Source organism: Crocodylus porosus, unplaced genomic scaffold (assembly GCF_001723895.1).
Source record: "Crocodylus porosus isolate Cpor-Errol unplaced genomic scaffold, CroPor_comp1, whole genome shotgun sequence".
Taxonomy (NCBI): domain Eukaryota; kingdom Metazoa; phylum Chordata; order Crocodylia; family Crocodylidae; genus Crocodylus; species Crocodylus porosus.
Window position 1 is genome coordinate 35,131,560 of NW_017728951.1, and position 15,798 is coordinate 35,147,357.

At 48.5% G+C, this 15,798-nt stretch overlaps 1 protein-coding gene across 7 annotated transcripts in view; it reads left to right on the forward strand.

Moving 5' to 3' along the window:
* The window catches only part of ARHGAP22 (Rho GTPase activating protein 22), a 333,567-nt gene that overhangs the window by 277,263 nt on the left and 40,506 nt on the right, over window positions 1-15,798 (forward strand). For 6 of the 7 annotated variants that reach the window (XM_019555600.1, XM_019555601.1, XM_019555604.1 and 3 more), the window contains one exon: window positions 15,034-15,241. In XM_019555600.1, the coding sequence (XP_019411145.1) occupies window positions 15,034-15,241 (208 nt within the window). Of the gene's footprint in view, window positions 1-8,896; window positions 9,394-15,033; window positions 15,242-15,798 lie in introns of those variants that run through there. The other variant, XM_019555606.1, reaches the window with a different exon arrangement.

Consider the following 15,798-nt stretch of genomic DNA (forward strand, 5'->3'; position numbering starts at 1 on the left):
CCTTTTTGAATTGTGGGACCCAAAACTGGACGCAGTACTCCAGCTGCAGCCTCACCAAGGCCAAGTACAAGGCGAGAATGACGTCCCGGGATTTGCTTGAGAAGCATCTATGGATGCAAGCCAGCATTTTGGTCACTTTACTAGCTGCAGCATTGCAGACTCATGTTCATCTTGTAGTCAACGATGACCCCCAAGTCTCTTTCTTCCATAGTGCTAGCCAGCATAGCACTGCCAAGCCTATAAGGATGCTGCAGGTTTTTCCTTTCAAGGTGGAGAACCTTGCATTTTTCGGTGTTAAACACCATCAGATTCTCGTTCGCCCATTTGCTGAGCCTGTCCAGGTCAGCCTGGATCACCTGCCTGTCTTCTGGCGTGGATGCTTTGCCTCAAAGTTTGGGGAAGTGGGTTTGCTACCTTATGGGAAAAAAACAAATTACATACTAAAAATAAAACACCCATAATAATATATTTTAATTTAATATAAAAAAAGGCTTCTGTCCTGATTTGTGTGCGTTTGTGGTGTATATGCAGGATTGCATATGGGGTTTTGTGGGGATGTGTGTGTGTGTGGGTATGAGAGCCATGTAGTGCAGAGTGGTCATCCGGCGGGCAGGCAGGAAAATGGGGAAAGTGGCGGGGGGCAGTGGAAGTGAGCAGAAGTGTGGGGCCTGCACCAATGTCCCAGGGCCAGTGCTGGCGGGGCCTAGAGTGGTAGGAGTGCGGGGTGTGGGCTGGCAGGGGTCTGTGGAGCCGGGCTGCGCTGCACCAACAGGGAGAGGGGGGAGTTGACCCGGCTCCATAGAACCCCATGATCCTGCTGCCCTGCTTTGGGCCCCATCGGCACTGGCCTTGGGACACCAGTGCAGGCCCTGCGCTCCCACCCAGCTGCCGCTGGCTCCCACACACCCACTCACACCCAGTGCCCCTACCCCAGCCTCGCAGTATAGGTGGGGATCAGCGCACAGCCCCGAACCTGCGTGTCCCACGCTCTCCTGCAGAGAATGCACTGCAGTTCAGTGCAGGGGAACAGTGTTCCGTCGTCCCCCCAACCCCTGTGCGTGGCTGGCACTTCCTGCTGCAGCTGCTCACAGCTCACAGGCTGTCCTGCCTCTCTGCCACAACAGAGAGCAGGCACATGCAGCCTTGTGTGGGCTCCGAGTGGCTGCAGCGTGGGGCACTGGCCACAGGGAGGGAGGGACACTTTTCCCCCCGTGCTGAGCACCAGTTTGTTCCCCACTGCCGCTACTAGCCTAGGCCTTGTGCAAGCTCCAGGCTTGCCCGTTGGGGCTGAGCTGTGGCAGCAGCAGCTGGACAGAAGCTGCTGCTCAGTGCAGAGGAAAGCGGCCCCTCCACTTGCCACTGCCAGGTAGTGTTTGCTGTGGCTGTCTGCCCGGAGCTCGCACTACGCTAGGCTACGGTGTGGCTGTTTCACCGCCACCTCTCTGCTGCCCTGTGGCTGCTCCACCCACATGGCCACTGCTGCCATGCTGGGCAGCACAGAGGCCGCGGTGGAGCAACCACTCCACAGCCTAGGGTGGTGCGAGCTCCAGGTGGGCAGCCACAGCAAACACTGCCCGGCAGTGGCGAGTGGCAGAGCTGCTTTCCTCTGCACCGGACAGCAGTTTCTGGGCAATGAACCATTGCTCAGCACAGAGGAAAAGTAGCCACTTCCCCTCCCATGGCTGGTATCCCATGCTGCAGCTGCTCGGAGCCTATACAGAGTGCCTGTGCCTGTTTTCTGTTGGCACCGCTGCCCCGCAGCAGAGAGGCAGGACAGCCCCATGTGGGCTGTGAGAGGCTGCAGCAGAAAGCACTGGCCATGGGGGGGGCGGTGCACTTTTCCTCTGCGCTGAGCACCAGTTCATTCCCCACAGGCAAGTGTGGCATGTACACTGCTCCCCACCTGTACCGTGGGGCTGGGGCGGGGGCACTGGGACTGAGCAGGCATGCAGCAGCCAGAGGCAGCTGGGCGGGAGTGCAGGGGCCAGTGCCGACGGGACCAGAGCAGGGCAGCAGGAGTGTGGGGTCCTGGCCAGCAGGGGCTCTATGGAGTTGGGTCAGCTCCTCCCTCTCCCTGTTGGTGCAGCCCAGCCCGGCTCCACAGACCCCTGCCAGGCCACGTCCCATGCTCCTGCCGCCCCACTCTGGGCCACACTGGCACTGGCCTTGGGACATTGGTGCAGGGCTCCACACTCTCGCTCACTTCCACTCCCCCCCTCCCCCACAACTGCTTTCCCGCCTGCCCGCTGGCTCCCAGCTGCATGTCTGGACCATGAGGCTCAGCAGGACCCTGCCTGGCCCTGAGGGCTGGGGCTATCCCCATGGTCCTTCCCTGCATCCCTTTCCCTCCTTACCTGAATTTCCCTCACTGGTGTAGCCATGAACAGCCCCATGGTCCCAGGCCAGAAGCCTCTGCTAGGCAGGGGGCTTCCAGCTGTGGGGGGTGGGACCAGGAGGGCCCTTCTGTTGCAGGAGTCTGCTGGGGCTCCCCCAGGGTCCCACTGCCCCTGGCTCCTGTCATCTTTGACAGGAGCTGGGGGCAGATAAATACTAATTTTCTAAATTTTTTAGTGGCCCCACGGGCCAGATAGAATGAGCTGGCGGGTCAAATGAGGCCTGTGTGCTGTATTTTGCCCACCCCTGGTTTAAGGGAAGGATGTCAAGCAGCTCTTAATTCAGACACATGGGAGACGTTCAGGGCTGCCTTTAAAATGTAGGTCTCAGAGGGCTTTTTTCCACAGCAATTTCTTGGAAATTCAGATCGCCAAGTGGCGGTTATTCTACCCTCCCAAAACAGTCATAGCTGGGAAAAGTAAAAGTGTCATGGGTTAACTACTGCTAGGTTTTTGACTCTGACCTCAGCTTTCCCAGACAATCAAAGTTGGTATGGCTAGTAAAATTATGCTTGTTTTTATTATGATGTATATTAGTAAGGGGGATTACTAGATTGGTTTCATTCTCTAGCTGATCTTGAGGCAGCAGCAAGGTGACACAACAAAGTGAAACATGTCTTTTGAGTACAGGTTACAGGGTGGGACAGGTGCAGTTGCTGAGTTTCTATGCTATAGCTTGGATAACCATCCCAAAGCTCATTGTCAGTCCCTTTGTTTCCCAAGTCCCCAAGGTGTTTAGGTGAGCAGCCTCTGGCTGCAGGTCTGGCAAGTGTGGCAAAGGCATAAATTTGACTGGTTGTTTGGCTCTGTCTGTTATTGGGTATGAATAAAATGGGTCCACATTAAAAACTTAGGCCATGAACCCAGAATGGGAATCCAGCAGAGTTCAGTCGTGTTCAGGGGTCTGGGGTTTTGGTTCAGCCTCTTTGAGGCAGCAGGTTTAACAGCAGCATCCATACCTTGATCCATTCTAGATGTGTCCACTCTCTTTACAGTTGGATATAGGAGTATAGGTCCAGCCCTTCTCATATTTTGAGGGTCTTTGATGGGAATAGATATCATATCATCATTATTTTATATTCACTCACACCCAGAATCTTTATAATACATTTCTATGCAGCAAAAAGCTCACGATGAAGTAGATCTAGGAAGGGTGAGCCTGCCTCAGTTGTTTTGTGCAGACAGACCTCCATTCAAGTCGGTGGAAGCTGTTGGTGCCTGGAGCCAGGGGTCTCAGGGCTGGGAGCTAATGGTCTCTTTGAAAACTTGGGCCTTCATTTTTTTTCCTTCAGTTTCCCAGCTGTCAGATAGAGATAATGCCATGTGATTTGTCCCTACATGAAAGGTTTTCTGGACATGCAAACTGTAATTACATTATGGAGAGAATGTGTGTAGAATATTTGCTTCGAATATTGGCTGAGATATTTACTGAGAATATTTGCTCAGCTCACTGCTTGCTAATTTGAAAGGCATTTTATGTTGCTCTTGACATTTCATTCTCCAAATTCTTCTTGTCCTTGTTTAGAGAGGTTTTGGCATTGGACTCCAGATGTTGTGGCTAAGTGATGGTCAGGGCTATTTATCATCCTTCTGTTTGCTGCACATAAACAGTTATAATCTCATGTTGGGGAATAAATTGTTTAGAGTCTACCATAGTGTAATTTACTGTGCTCTTTAGTGTGGCTTCTTTTTGTCATACTTACACAGGACAGAAAAACTGTTTGGGCAGGTTTAGCTGAGTGGCCTTTCCTACGGGAGGGAGATGAATAATGATATTTAGAACCTTTCAACTCTGTCTCATGTTTGTTTCAAATATGACTGTCTAGCTGCTGCTGCTGGAAATCAATACAGTGTGGTGATATCAATCAGTGAACAGAAAACTGTTTTCATTTTCATTCAGGCACCATTAAATGGTGACTCTCTAATCCAGAGCATCACAATCAGGTGGGGGTGTTGAGGAGGGGATGTTATGTTATGAGGATCTCTTCCCAAAGTTTAGAGTGGAGAGAGAAGTAGGATTTTTTTTCTCTTAGCTGATTTTTTGCTGGGTTCAGCAGCATGACTGAACTCTTAACCATGTTACTGCTATCTTTCTGGTACAAGGAGATCTATTTACCTGAGTTTGGCTTGCATAAGAGATGGTTTTGCATAAAAGATGGCTTTGAATCCAAAATTTGTATAAACCTGGGGGAAGTTCAGATCTGGATTCCAGTTTCTGAGGCTGGGTCTTGTCCATACAGAGGCAAAACAATCCCCAGGTGTAACATCCCTGGTTTAACAGTGTAAGCCCATCTGTAGATGAACCAGTATATATTGAAGTCTGGACATTTATGTAAGACCTGCACCCCCATGAGTACTCACTAGAACTGTATAGAGCAGGTACGTTCTTTTAACAGAGGGATATGTGGGATTGTGAATTCATATTAGTTCTTTTAATGTGAATTCAAAGCTACTTTATGGTGCAGTCACTACAGGATTTGAATTTGGCTTGAGTTAGATGCCAAACTAGAAACCAGCCTGGGTTTTCAGAGATTTTATGAACCTCAGCATACATCCCACATGTCTGAGCTGGATCTCAAGACTTGTAATGACACGTAGAGACACATCAGCTTCTCACAGCTCTGGGACTTTAAGAGTAACTGCTGAGGTGCTAGCTCATGACAGCATTACTAGGAGATCCTACCCCCATAGTTCACAGTGCAGAAACGTCAGGGAATAATATAGCTTGTCTCCTAAGCAGGGTGTTCATGCTGGGTTTTTGTGCTAAACAGTCTTACACACCAGGATTCTCTGTCAGTAGAACTGGAGCAGCTCAGGTACTGGGAGTATTGTCATCCCTCCCAAGTGTCCCATTCCTATGACAGAAGGGGAGTGCAGTCTTTGTGACCCGTTCCATCTGTGGTATCCATGTGGAATATGACCTCATGGACTAGGGACAGACATTACACATAAACCAGTTTAAGTGATCAGAAACTGGTTTAAACCTGTAACAGAACAGAAGTTCAGTGCACATAAACCAGTTTGAAAATGGCTGAAACTGGTTTGAGATAAATCTGGTTGAATGTAGTAGCAGACTTAACTGATTTGGGTCAAACCAGCTTATGCAATACCTGTCCCAGATCCTTTCCTGGACAGTTAAATCAGAGTCCCCCAGCATCCCAGCATGCCCTCTGGGTGAGCAGGGCTCTCTGCTCCAGAAAGCTGGGCTGGCCGCTCCCCTCTGCTCCCTGGCTGCAGCTCTGTCAGAGACTAAATGTACAGCAGGGTCTGCCTGGCTTCCTCCTGCTCCCCCACTCCCCACTCCATCACCACACCCTGCCGAAGCAGGGATTCCCCCCCTCCCCTCTGCCTTACACAGACACCTCTCAGCATTAGCTAGCATACCAAATGCTGCCTATGCAGAGCTGACCCAAGCAGGGTGCAGGCCACAGGGCAAATCAGCCCCTGTGGAGCCCCACCCCTGCTCCAATCCCATGGGCCCAGGACCTGAAGAAACTGCCACTGCCATTGGTGGTGGTGGCATGGGCGGTAGGGGGTGGAGCAAGCGGCTGGATGCAGAGCCACTGCTGTGCCTAGCTCTGTACTGCTGCTGCTCTGCCCCACTCTGCAGGGCCCCCCAAAGTGCCAGGCCTGGGAAGGTCGCGCCAATTCATGACCCCTAGGGATGGTTCTGTGCCTACTGTCTGTATTGTGGCAGGCAGAACAAAGGCAGACAAGACTATGTTGGCTTAGGGCTTTTTGGAGCTAATCAATAGGTAGCTGGTAATGTCCCTCCTTTACTTCCTTGGAAAAACTGTTTAAGAAGAGCTTGAACTAATAGAGAGAGGCTGTTGTTTTCTTAATGAGCTGACAAACATTGAGTTAGGGGTTATAAACACTGTGTCAGCAGCTCCCTGCTAGGCTGCTGTGGGGGGAACCCTCCCTAGCATCCTGTCGGGGCCTGGCCGCCCCCCTTAGCTCAGCATTGTGGGAGGGAAGGGAGGGCTGCTCTAGCTCCGCTCGGCTTCTAACCTGAGCCACTGCAGACATGTGCCTGTAGTTTTTCAGTCCAGAGGGGATGCCTATGTGGTTACAACCCAGTTAAACCTAGCCAGGTTAGACTAACCTGCAAAGATCGAATGAATTCAGGCTCAGGCTTTTTGAATGTCTGTCCCTAGCCATGGTTCCAGTTAGTGCCAGTTGTGATGGTAGTTGACATGCAGTCTTGCTAGCTTACTGTAGTTTTTTTGTGAGTCCTGTCCTTATGTGAGAATATCAGATTTCATTTAAAAAAGAAAAGAAAACAGGTTTGTGGTTAATGAGAAGATGTTAGACCTAGAGGCATGACCTAGAGTCAGAAAATACAACAGGCGATTTAAAAGAATAACCTCATGATTTCAAAGCCAGTCTCATGATATTTTGTGACCTGGATCAAGTTTTTTCACTGTACTGGTGTGACAACGCTGTTCTCAGTCCTGATGAAGCAGACTGACACATTTCATGTAGGCCCCAAATGGAGATTAGATGGTAACAGGGAACTAAGTAGCTGTGCAATACAATCTTGTCAGGCTGCTCCCATATCTTGGTGCTACACCTTCAACTGTACGGTTGCCATCTGCAGCTGTGAGGCAGCTGTCATTTTGTGTTGTGACTGAGAGGTCTGTGTGAGCTAGTGTGCTCCCTCCCTCCTCTTTCAGGGAGGCTGTATTGTTCTTTCTTGGATTGATAAAGCAGGGAGATTCCCTTGCCTAAGTACTGATTCTCCCTATGCCTGAAGAAGGGTGTTTGTACCTGAAAGTTTGCAAAGAACAATTTTTCTAAGTATTTAGTTGGTCTGATAAAAGATATCACATCTACCCAAAGAACCGTATCTACCTACATCCTTAGACCAACACGGCTGTAACCAACAGCCCTAAATACTGTTGAATTCTTCTGCGGATAGTCTCATTTTGGGTCCTTCCGAGGCTCTGGCCTCAACTGTATCTATTGGCAATGTAAGTTCTGTAGGTTACTTACATGTTGTGTACAAAGGTATCTGATTTAAATGTGTTTCCCTTCCATTTCATTGGCTGCCCCTTGCTCTCATACTGCGGGTGGAGGTAGAGAGGAAGGAAGAGCTCAAAAGGGAAACGAAAATTTTTACAGGCCATTTGCTGTCATCAAGGCCTCCCTCCAGCCATTGAGCTTCCAGCTGTCTCAGGCTGCTAGTGGATGTGACACATTTGGAGACAGTGTTCCAGGTAATGGTGCCAAACAATTTGATGTTCCCAGAATTACTCATAAAGGAAACATCTCTGATCTGCCACTGGCCCCTAGCTATACTTCTGGCCAGGCCTTCCCTAACCTATCACCTACTTTATGCATCCAAGAGGACAAGAGAGGGATTAAAACCATGGACATAATAATACCTGGTTCCTCAGTAACACCTCCTCTTCAAGCATCTTAGTCATTTAGCAAATGGTAATTTGTGTCAGTTTTTTAAAATTCATTAGTTGTGTTTAAATAGTAGTTAGATACCCTGGACAAGATCAGATTCCTGTTGTACTGGGTGCTACTTACGCAGAGTGAGACAGTCTTGATCCCAAAAGTTTGCAGTCTAAGTAGACAAGGCAGACAAAGAATGGGAGGGGAAATAGAAGCCCACAGGAGAAGTGACTTGACCAAGGTCCTACAGCAGGCTGCTGGCAGAGCTACAATCAGAACCCATGTCGCCTAAGTCCGAGTGTATGGCCCTGTTCTCAGTGGTTGAAGTGTTACAGCTGAACTGTGCAAACAGTCAATATACTTTCCTTCATGTTTTATATGGGGGAAACTGAGGCACAGAGAACAACTTGTCCAGAATCATCCAGTGTTAGAACCAGGTCTGGAAGTCCCCTGCACCAACAAACCGCTCAGTTCAGATGAATATAGATTGCATCAATGGTGAGATATCTAGTATTTTGACAACAGAAATCCAGAAGTGAGCAACTTCTGTGACTTGGAAATCGTTTTGGAGAAGGTGGAATTTAAGTGGACTTTCGTAACCTCACAAAACACAAGGAGATGCAGAATAGCCATTCCTTCCTCTCCTCTCACCCAACTGCTGGATCTGTAGGCAACATACTCCAGCTAAGCTTGCTAGTCTCATGAGAACAGTCCCCTAACTTAAGCTGTAGCAATTTATTCTTCTAGTCCTAAAGGTCCTGGCCCCAGCTGCTGGTGCCTGCTATCCCATTTACAACCCACTCCTATGTAGCAGCATTGCTCGTTTAATTCTGTCCAGTGTAATCATTTCACAGTAACCTTAAAAAATGAGGCTCAGACTAATAGCGACTGGGGAAAAAGACTGAACCAGGCCTGAGATTTCTGCCCATGTGAGAATCAATGGCATAACCTTGAGCCCTGTGGCTGCCCTGGGAGGCTGAAGCAGCTTAGATGATAGGAAACGCCCCTCTGACCCTTACTGGGGCAAGGGCAACTGATTGTCTGTAGGGCAGCTAACACTGCCTGTGGCTAAAAGGGAGTGAAGAGTGTGGCACGCAGACAGAAACTGTTGCTCCACTCTCCGGCTATCTGGAATAGATCTGACAAGCAATTAGAGCATGAATATATTACATGTACTATGGGGGATGCCTTTGTTAAAACTTGCGACCCATACTTAGCTGCTGTTTACACTGGCGGCAGCGTCAATGGTGGGCAAGATCCTACCTGCCTGTCTCCCTTTCTTTCTCCCTTGCCGACGGAGCTGGCTAGCTCCACATCTCATTGGATATTTCAAGTTCTTTCTGCACAAGTCATAATTAATGCTGAGTCGCGGAGCTGAGACCAGATGTGCTGCTGAGATTATCTCTCAGGGCAGCTTGGCTGCTCCCTGCTCTCCAGCGCTGAGTGAATGGAAAGCAGCCAGTGCTGGGACTCAGAATGTGTCTGATGCCTGAAGTCAGGACTTTCCTCCTCTGCCGCTCATGCTGTCTCACACTGCCTGGTTTCTGCTTGAAGCTCAGTGCCTGCCATGTAGCTGAGTGCTGCACAAAAACGCAAGGTATGAGATGATTTTCCACAGTGTACAGTTGTTATGGTTTCCTCTTGCAAAGCAAACGCGTTAGTCCTTGGGTTAGGTCAGACAGTGGCTAAACATAGCTTCAGTCTTTACAGAGGGAAAGGAGCAAGGAGCACTCTCTCTTAACTGGCCAGACCCCAAGCTAACTTCTGGAGATATTTTGGGGGATGTATTTTGCAGAATATTTATACCATGCAAGTGTACTCAAGGCTGAATATGTCCTAACATGCATGTGTGAAGGATTGACCCTGTGGAGAAGGACTGCTGGAGATGAAATTTCAGTTCCCAGCTCCGCTGCAGATTTCCTATATAAGCTCGGGCAAGTCATTTAATTTCTTTTTGCCTCCGTTCCCATAAGTCTGCTTACCAGTGATACCTCTTCTCTCTCACTCTTTGTCTGTCCTGGCTAGTTAGATCATACGTTCTTAAGGAACAATCATTGTAGTTTAGCCTATGTGTACGGCACCTAGCACAATGGAAACCTGCCCTATACTGTAATACAAATAAAATATGCCTCTGTGTGTGTGTGTGTGTGTTCACACATACGTACATGTGTATGTTTGTACATCTGCAGACTTATGTGTATTTATGGTTTGTCATCCATGATTTTGTGTATGTGGGCATTTTCAAATGTGAGAGGGACACTTGTGTCAGTGGGAGAACAGGTGACTGCATCTGTAGGTGAGCTCTAGGGTTAGTATGTGTCAGCACATGTGTGCTTGTGGTCATATGTGTGAGCTGGTGGCTGACAGATATATGCATACACATGCATCCCGTGTGTGTACAAGTGTGCATGGGGATATGCAAGCATATATGGATCTCAGTATACATGTTTTTATCCATGTGCTAATGGATATGTGTATTACCTACACAAAAGCAAGAGCCCTTTTGCCTGTCAACCTGAATGAAATAGAATCTCAGACTGAATTTAAAGTTTCTCTCTTCAATTCCCTTTGTTTGAAATCAGAGCTGTCATAGGGAAAAATGAAGCAGGGAGAGTATCCCTTCCTGCCCACGGCATGTCTGAACAGTATGGCTGAATATACATTCATTGTATGCCTCAAGTGGGTGGGTGAGCTATTCAGGCCAGGACAGAAAGCCCGTCTGTGTGTGTTAGTGAGTTCACCATTCCTGATTTGGGTTTTCCATAAAGAGCCAGAGACAGTTTGTTGCAGAGGGGGAGAACTTCCTCCCGCTGTGCTAACCCATTTGTCTAGTATCTATTGAATCTGCCTGGGATTGAGGATGTGGTCCCAGGCATGTTATTTTACTGCTTTGAAACCAAACACAGCAGCCTAACTCTAGATAAGGATAGGACAGGAAGATTTAACTCTTCGGCAGCCAGTACCCTCGTGCTTTGTTTCCAGCATAACCTCAGCTGGCAGTTAGGCTGATGGCATTGGCTCCTGCTTCTGCTGGGACGGAAATGAAGAGCAACCCAGGGCAGTAATGTCTTCCAGCAGCAGCATCAAAGGGAGCCGAGGCTGCCAAGTTCAGTCTGAGCTGCAGGCACCAGTGATTGAAAACAGGCCCGTGCCTGGAGGAGCCAACGGATTGGATCAGGCTGCATGCAACCAGCTCCTTGTTTGTTTTTAATTTCAAAGGAGGGCACAGCCAATCCAGCCTCAGGACTGCTGTCAGCGGGGGGCAGGGGTGGGGGGAGGCAAAGGGGAGTGTAGCCACCTCAGCTACACAGGCCTGTCAGGCAGAGCAGAAGGCAGGGCAGCTTTGGAGAGGACACTGTCTCCGCTCCTAAACGTGTTTCTGCGCAGGCTCAGCGGACCAAGCCAGGAGACGATGCTAGTTACGCTAGGTCTGCCCTAAAGACTCCTGCCAGCGTAGCTCTGCCAGCTAAGGGGTATGATGCTTGACTGGCACAGCCATGCTGACAATCTCCTACACAACAGTAAACCTGTGCTTGGACTGGCATAGCTTGTGCTGCCTGGTGGTGAGAGAGGCTGGATTAAAAGTGCAGCTTCCCCCGTATCAGCCTCATCCACATTACAAGTACTTCACCAGCATAGTATACTGGTATTCCTGCACTGGTAAGATGTCCTGGTGTCAGCAGAACTTCAGTTTAGGTGCTGTTGGTTAATAGATGCAATGGCCAGAGGACTTTTCTATGCTGCATTCACCACAGCGAGCTGTCTTGGTGGAAATACGTTTATGGGAAATTCCAGCCTTTTCCCAGCTTGTTTGTATGTGGATTTAGTCCCAGTGGTGTGAGCACTGAGTGAGGAGCAGGTTTATTGCACTGGGGACATGACCCTTGAGTTAGAATTGCAGCTGTAAATGGAGACCTCTGTCATCAGCATTTGTTTGTTGTTAACTTGAAAGCAAAAGATACTGTTTTGGTGACCGGATTAGGGTAGTATCTCCCTCCAGTCGTATATAACACCACAAGCACGGCTGGGCCTTCAGCTCTGACATCTGGATTGGAAGTAACACGACTTTACTGCTCCGTCTCTTACCTTAAGGCTGGTAGCAGGCTCTTACATCTCTATGTGGTCCAGCTCTTGGAGGGGAGAGGGCCTCACTGCACGCAGGGGCTCCCTGTGCCGTGAGCGGGGGTGTGGGGTGGGCTGTGGTCTGGAGTGCTGGGAAAGAAAGCCTCACCTCCTCCAGTCACCCCACTCCCATGGTCTCAGCTTGAGGAGTGGAAGAATCCCTCCCGTCTCAGTTTTGCCCATTATGGCTCTCGCACACAGGCTTCCCGGCTGGCTCTATCATGTCCTCTCTTCCTCCCAGCCCAGTAAGGTTAGTAAGAAGGAGAAATGGGTTTCTGAGTTACTTGTGAGGGGGTCAGGGATAGGGGGGGCCTGTGTAGGTTTGAGGAAAATTGGGGTGGGGGTAGAGCACAGTTCAGTTCCTGATGGGCCTGGAGGTCCCTAATGAGGAGGCTGCTGTGATCTTTCCCTATCTGCTGAAAGCAATTGCTTCTGAAGACTAGGTCCTCCAAGGGGAAGAGGAACCAGCGGCTTAGACTGACTCTAGGACATGCAGCCTTTTATCTCCAAGTCCCTTTGTTTGGCCTAAGCCAGCAGTGACTAAGTAAACTGGAGACTGGCTGGGGCTGATTTTGGACTTGCTCAGATATCATGGCCTGGGTTCAGAAATGAGTCTGAAACCTAGGTGGTGCTAGGAAAGAGGAAAAGTTTGAACAGACAGAATGAAAGATGGGCAGAGGCCAGGAGAAGCAGTGCATGGACAGAGAAGCAGGAGGAGGAGACTCACAACAAATAGGTCTTCGCATCTCCTTTCAGAACCCCTTAGTTTCTGCATTAGCAATGAGCTCCTGCCCTGGTACCCAGTGAGAACTGGAAAGTCCACTCCCCTGTGCACCTCACAGCAAACCCATTCTTGAGAGGCAGCCACAGCGGAGAGGCCCAGCCCAAGTGGAGCTCTGTAGGCCTTGCCATCTCAGCTCTTGTGTCAGGGTGGAAGGGAAGTGTGGGACAGTGCAAAGAAGTTTGTTCTGCCGCTTTTACCCACACTGCAAGTGCCGAGTACTCCAACAGCTCTGAGACAGCAAGGCTGTTGGCCCCTTTGCCAACATGACATTTGCTTGAAAAATTGTGTAGTCATTTTTTTTTTTTTAATTTCAGGAAGACCTCTGGTGGGACTGCACACAGGCTGAACACACAAGAACAAGGGGCACTTGATTTGTTTAGAAAGCAGCATGTATTCACATATACACACATGGGACAAGATTCTTTCTTGCCTAACTTAACAACAGCCTACAAAACTCCCTGCTATGGGCTATTATTGAGGCATACATGTGTTAGGATTCACATGTAGATTAAACACTGATGTGCATGGGAACTTAAATCTGCAAGGACACTGACTAGGATTTGCATGATAAGGATGATTGACTTAGCTTCAGCATACAAGCTGGTCTCCAGATGTGGACAGGAAGGGAATTTCCCTCCACCATTTTCCCAAGTATGTGGTTTTGGGATGGATTATGTCTCCCTTTGACATAGCAGGGATTGGCTTCTGGCAGAAAGAAGATGCTAGACTAGAGGCCCAGTGTTTCACAGGTCAGACACATCTCACATTGACATCAGCATGAATATCTCTCAGCAAGGAAAGTGCAGGCTTAAGAGAGATAGGGAGTACAGATCTGACCTAGTCCAGCAATTCCATTGTGTGATAGCAAATGGTAGCTGGGAAATTTCCTTCCTTATCTCCTTTGAAAGCAACACTTAAATGGAAATGCAAAGTGTGTCAGATTATAGTCTGTTATATGTGACACAGTATGTGTTACTCATAAATTGGCCAAGAGTATACTATACACCCAGCATGATGTGGAGCAGTATTTCAGTGATGTAAGATAAAATGATGGGTATTGGAGGCCTGACCCAAAGCCCACCCAAATCGATGGAAAGCCTCTTTTTGTCTTCAGTAGGCTTTGGATCAAACCCCATTTTGCTATCATCTGGTCACATCTAAAATTGAATAAACTTTGGCAGTATACCATTTGTCTAAATTCTTCACTCCCAGAGCAAGTGACTGTTTTAGTGCTATATCCTCTGTGCTGCCTCAGTGGCAGTCTGTAGGACTTTTGCCCCTGGATGGGTTCATGTGGATCTTCCCTTAGATTTTGCATCTAAGAACAGGCATCTCTTTGGTGCGTACTGAAATGCTGCAGTAAACCTAGAGCAAGTTTAGCAGCTACTCCCACTAGCTCAAGCCCCAGTGGAGGGAGAAGAAGCACCTCATTCAACAAGTTACATAGCGTAGGTGCAGCTTGCATGAATGTGTGAGCCCCAATCAGACTTTGGGGGGAGCATAAGGATGCATACACATTATATCAAGGAAGAAGGAACTGAAAGTGTGAGTGCTTTCACTCTGTGTGTGTGTGTGTGTGTGTGTGTGTGTGTGTGAGGGGGCAAGGCAAGTTCTAGGAATGCTGGTGAACCTGGGTTGACTCAGTGTTTTAATTAATGTTATTAATAATTTTTTATTAAAGAAACTGTACTTTAAGGCAAAAGGCCACTAGTTAGTAAACATCCTTTACACCAAATGATTTGTTGCTATCGATCCCTGGCCTGTTTTAATGTGGATAATTGCATTCTGGTTTCTTAAATCTTCCTCTGGTGGTTTTGGTGGGATGAGCTGGCAATCAACAGCTCTGCCCCACCCAAATATAGCTGTGCCCAGTGGCAGATGAAGCAGTTCTGATATGCAAAGTCAGGGCACCCATTTCAGACTGGTGCTTCAGGGCCCTTTGGGTAAGATGAGATATAGAAGTGTAATCATTCAGGCAGTCTGTTGGTTATTTGTACTGTCAGAACAGCTGTAGGCAAATATAATCAATGCCAATCTCTTTTATACTTTTCTTGGGGCCAAATATTTATCTCATTTGGGTAGCTTCCCCAGTGGGAGCTGGATAGAGGTCAGCTTCTCATACTCTGCATTCAAAGCAGAACAAAATTATTAGCTTGTAATTTTTCTTGATTTATTTTTGCTGATGCTGGTAGAAACGGGGTCCATTCTCCCTTCATGTGACTCACAGCTCCCATTCCCCCAATCCCACCCTGGCCTACTAACAGGCTTTGTGGGGGGAATTAAAATTAAGTGAAATAAAAGTTAATGCCATATGGTGTCTCCCATTGGCAGGGATCTTCGGGCAGCGGTTGGAGGACACAGTGCAATATGAAAGGAAATACGGCCAGCGGCTAGCCCCACTGCTTGTGGAGCAATGTGTGGATTTCATTCGGGAACGAGGCCTCACTGAGGAAGGGCTCTTCCGAATGCCCGGCCAAGCCAACCTAGTCAAGGACCTTCAGGATTCCTTTGACTGTGGGGAGAAGCCCCTCTTTGACAGGTGAGTGAGTGCCTTGGTCACTAGAAGTGAATGAGCATCAGCTTCCACTGTTAATCAGTGCTGTGTGAAATGCTGCTGTAACATCCTTGCTTCTGAACATACTCCCTGTTGGGGCAGTTTCAGAAGGTGCTTATTCCAGACAGCTGACCTCTTCACTTAACTTGTACCATGTGGATTTAATGCTTTAAAGCAGCATTTCTAAACCGGTGGGTTGCAGACCAAAAGTGGGTTGCAAGAATATTAGAGCAAGGCCTGAGCCCTCAAGCAGATGACTTGACTGGGATTGCTGACATCCTTAAACGAAAACCCAAGCTGAAGTACTTTGCTGGGCTGGGGCTGTGTGTGTGTGTTGCGGGAGGTTAGATCCTAACTTCATGAGCAGGGCCCTTTTGGTAGTGACTTTAACAGGCAATTGAATAGGAAACCACCTAAGATTATTTTTACAGGTGACCTAAGCAGCACTACCAGGCTTTATGGCTGGAGCAGTAATCAGTGATACCACTTCCATTCTGGCCTGTGGCTGACGGGGTGTATTGTGCTTTATGTGAATGCTGCTA